Raw genomic sequence first — 4625 nt, 5'->3', positions numbered from 1 at the left:
TTGAGGAAATGTTTACTAGATTTATTAATATTATAAATTCTTTGAAAAAAACTTAGGCAAAATTTATTCAGCCTCCGAAAATGTCTCAAAAATTCTTAGGTCTGTACCTAAAAATTGGGAGACAAAAGTAACGGTTATTCAAAATGCAAAGGATCTTACAAAACTTACTTTGAAAGAACTCATCGGTTCTCTCGTGACACATGAGATTATCATGAAGGAACGCATGAAGAAGGAATCCAACAAGAAAAAAAGTATTGAAGGAACGCATGAAGAAGGAATCCAACAAGAAAAAAAGTATTGTTTCAAAGACCATCTTAGAAGTTGACTCCGAAGATGAGGAAATCCTTGATGAAGAAGATGTTGCCTATTTGGCACTTAAATATAAAAATTCAAGAGACATATCTTCAGCCAAAGAGAGTCGGTCAAAAGGTGAAAATAGCACAAATGATGTGGTAAGACAAATCATATTAAAATGACTCGTCCGCTCACCGAATCATCATGAAATCTACTTGTGTGATGTTTATACTATTTGTAACAGATTTTAAATCTTTAAACACACGATTTAGAATGATTTTAAATCAAATCAAATAAATCTAAATATTTTTTGGAAATCATTTTTAAGAAGAAAAAAAAATGTAATTGAAAGGGAAGTAGAAGCGCAGCCATAACAAAAGACCTTCACTTTGAGATTTATCCACCAGAAAGTATGTCGTTCAATGCTCAATTCTCTTTACAGATACTCTGTATTCACCACTCAAATGTTTAAACACAGTCATCATATGCTTCAATCGACTCCTATTTACGAATGTACCGATCCGTTTTCCAATTCAAAACAAAATAACAGAGGTCAAAAAGATGCAGAAGCTCAAGGCTCAAGGCTATAGATGTGTTGACTTCCAAAACCAGATCTATTGAATTCTTAAGCTAGTTTTTTGCAACTCACCTGTCAATCGAGGCACAAGCAGGCATTTGATTAAATGGTTTCAAGGAACTGACCGAAACTCGGGTACTTTGGCTCCCAGCCTATTTCTGCTCGAGTCTTCGAGTTGTTCAATCTCTTTCCTAAAGGATCCTTGGTTCCTGCAAATTCATGTCATTCATCTATAATCATGAATATATCAGAGCATCACAAGATGTAGTGCAGCTACGGTGAAAGTAGTAAAAGAAGGGTAAATAATGCATAAGATTAGTAGAGGCCTTTTTCTGAGTCATATAAGCATGCAAAACACAATAAAAGGAGTAAAAGAAAGGCTTACCAGTAAAGCCTTCGAACTTTTTACTGAACTTCCCACTCTTCATCATCAGGTCCATGATTTCTTGCCTGGGATCATGGGATAGTTCTAATCAAATTTCTTTCCTTCCACTGTTTTAATTGAAGTATTTTAGAAGAACTAGCAGTTGAAGAAGGATTAACCTGGACAAAGGATGATTATCACAACCTAAGAAAATCCGTCCACGAAGTTTTTTCTTAAGAATAGCCACGGAGAGAGAAGCAGCATCCTGCTCCATAAAAGCACAACTAAGGGGTGCATGATAAATAAGAGAATCAGTGTAACAACACAAGACCACCGCTAACAGATATTGTCCACTTTGGCCTGTTACGTATCACCGTCAGTCTCAGGGTTTTAAAATGCGTCTACTAGGAAGAGGTTTCCACACCTTTACGAGGAATGTTTCATTTCCCTCTTCAACTGATGTGGGATTTCACAATCCACCCCCTTGGAGGCCCAGCGTCCTCACTAGCACACTACCCAGTATTCGGCTCTGATACCATTTGTAACCGCACAAGCCCACCACAAACAAATATTGTCCGCTTTGGCCCCTTACGTATCGACATCAGCCTCACAGTTTTAGAACGTGTCTACTAGGGAGAGGTTTCCACACCTTTATAAGGAATGTTTTGTTCCCCTCGTGGGATTTCACAATCAGCCATGTCAAATTCTCAAATTACAAATTAGCCAACTTCATGAACTACATGAGAATAGTGAGCGCAATATAAATTTCATCATCACTCAAAGGAGATGCCCAGTTCGTTAGAAAGGAATGGAATGATAAAAAGTTGAAAAGGAATAAGAATCAATGCAATTGCTGAAATAAATTAGTGCATTAATAAATCAAATACTTTGTTTGACCTCATAAAATTTCAGGTCAATCAAATTTGTCGCTAAAGGGAAAATAGTAACAGTGATGAATGGGAAGTTCCAAGAACTTTCAGAATCATCTGTGAGACCATCAAGATAATACAGTGTAGTTCTGTATGTTTAAATGGTTCAACAACACTTGGAGATTCCAAATAATTCATATACTTGGTTCTTTTATCCTCTAACCTTTCCATGTAATCTTATATTGAATCTAATTATATATGCAGAAAGAGCCAAGAGGAGTAACTAAGTCATGGTTTTAAAAGATGATTGAACTTCCATAAGCAGAACAATTACAAATAAATGAACATTTCCAAACCTCATAATGAATAAGATTCAGGATATGATCAGGACGCAGGTCAACTGTCCCCTTCTCTAACCAATAAGAATGTGCCCCTCTATCTGCTTTGTAGAGTCCTGCCAATCGAAGAATGCAACCACCAACTTCGATTACTACCTTTTCTGATTTCAGGAGGACATCGGTCCTAGGGCTCCTCCCGATTGGTACGACTGGACTGTCCTGTATCCATGAATAAGAGAAAACTTCTGTTCAACATTATTCCAATATAAAGGAAAGGTTGTAAGATAAGTGATACCCACCTCATCACATGGTCCATTGTCATTGCAATCATATGGTGCGGAACTTGAAGTAAAAAGAAAGGAACCCTCTCCATTCCAACTTGATGTAGCCAGTCTGATTGATCAACCAAACAAAATATTTTTAATGAAAAACACAAGGTAGGCCAATAAAAATGTAACGGCCAAGCTCACAGCTAGCAGATATTGTCTGCTTTGACTTTCGGCGTCTGATAGGGAGAGGTTTCACACCCTTCTACAGAATGTTTCGTTCCCCTCTCCAACCGATGAGATTCGAAGTACGGGTAAAACTTGAGTCTATGCTTCACCATGTTTCAAAACAGACATTACCTTGTAAAGCAAAATCAAATAAAGTTTAAAATACAGATTTAGTCTTTTAACTTTTAGAGTTGTATCCCAAAGGATCCAATATTTTTCGAAATTGTCTAATGGGTCTTTGAAATTGTATCTAATAATCCCAAACCCCTTCGACATTTTCTAAAATCAACATACCCATTAGACAGAAAATTGGAATTTTAGGAACCTATTGTACGGTTTTGGGAAACAACATGATTTTCATATTCATCAAATTTTGGAGTTTGGATGGGGAATCGGTTCGAGACAATCTGCTAAGAATAAAGCTGCAGTTCCTTCAAGAAGATAACAGGAAGCTCATAAAATTTGAAAGATAAAACAAGTTGAATATCATTCCTGTCATGTATTTCCAATGAATTCCATGTTTTCTAATCACCTGACATCACCGGGATAGTCCGCTGTTCGGGAGGGAGGAGCGCAGAAAATCACATAAGGAAAACGACGAGACGCATCGCCTCCCTTCAAAGAGGGTTGAATCCCTAATTGGATCAACTCGTCATGGTGATCCACTGTGACAGTCTGCCCATGAACTTCACATCCCGGATGTTCCTGCTCAATTTACACGAGCAGCAAGATCCTGTTATACAAGTACGCCTAGAGCTAAAATCCCTCAATATCTCAGAGTTTCAATTGCTATTAATACCTCCCGCCATTTCTGCGCCACTAAGCGGCCAAGAACTCCTGGACCGATTATAAGCAAATCATGCGCTCCGATCAGACCAGACGTGGAAGTCCCTAATCTCTCCTCGGAAGCACCTTCAATGCAAAACTAAAGATCAATCACAATTTTCGTAGACGAATGAAATTAATTACCAGTTCAATTGCAATGACGAACCAGTGGTCGAAGATGCAGAAACTTGAAGAGGAGCAGCCATTTTAGGGCGTCCAATTCTGGAATTGAGGTGTCTGAAGTACAAATTGAAGCGTCTGGAAGTGAGGTGCTCCAAGAAATAGGAAGATCGCGGCTTCGACTTGGAGGAGTGAACAAGTGGAGTATGAGGTCCGCAAGAAGAGAAGCAGGTAATCGCTTCCATGCGAATTCAGGTGTGCTCCTCGAGGTAGAAGATAATTGCCGTACTGTGGATCCGGAAAGAGGAAAAGGGGAATGGTGGAGATGTGCGGCTAAGATAAGGGAGGGAGTTTTATTTTTTATTTTTTAATAAATAAGTTTTAATAATATCTTTAAATTTTTATAAAAAATTAAATATAGAATTTTCAAAACGGTTTTAAAATGCTTTTATCGTGGAAATAATAAATATTTTATTTTTAAAATATCCTTAAATTAAAAAAAAAAACGTTTAAAAAATAACTTTTAATTTTAAGAATGGTTTAGAAATATTTGAAATTTTTTTAAAAATTGAAGAGTTAATAAAACTATTAAGATTGAAAGTTGTTTCTGTAAAGAAAATTTATATTCAAAATTAATAGTAATGATATTTTTTTAGATTTTTTTTAATATTTATAGTTTCCTCTAAAATTAATGGTAAAATTAATGGTAATTTTATATATATATATATATATATATATATATAT

General features: G+C 36.3%; 1 protein-coding gene across 2 annotated transcripts; it reads right to left on the bottom strand.

The window, feature by feature from the left end:
• Positions 1 to 651: 651 nt before the first annotated feature.
• Positions 652 to 4218, bottom strand: LOC111498950. 2 transcript variants are annotated; one of them, XM_023150344.1, is made up of 9 exons: positions 3928 to 4218; positions 3736 to 3848; positions 3469 to 3641; positions 2742 to 2835; positions 2461 to 2661; positions 1415 to 1500; positions 1257 to 1321; positions 944 to 1080; positions 652 to 741 (listed from the first exon to the last, which is right to left on the bottom strand). In XM_023150344.1, the coding sequence occupies exons 1-8, from the start codon at positions 4124 to 4126 to the stop codon at positions 974 to 976; spliced, it is 1038 nt and encodes a 345-aa protein (XP_023006112.1). In that variant the 5' UTR covers positions 4127 to 4218; the 3' UTR covers positions 652 to 741; positions 944 to 973. The 2 variants fall into 2 exon arrangements, with proteins under 2 accessions (XP_023006112.1, XP_023006111.1); XM_023150343.1 differs by having other exon boundaries at positions 666 to 1080.
• Between the last annotated feature and the right edge of the window lie 407 nt (positions 4219 to 4625).

The sequence above is a fragment of the Cucurbita maxima genome, unplaced genomic scaffold, assembly GCF_002738345.1.
Source record: "Cucurbita maxima cultivar Rimu unplaced genomic scaffold, Cmax_1.0 Cma_Scf00026, whole genome shotgun sequence".
Lineage (NCBI taxonomy): Eukaryota > Viridiplantae > Streptophyta > Magnoliopsida > Cucurbitales > Cucurbitaceae > Cucurbita > Cucurbita maxima.
Note: the sequence above shows the minus strand (reverse complement) of the source record. Positions and strands in the feature narration are given on the sequence as shown.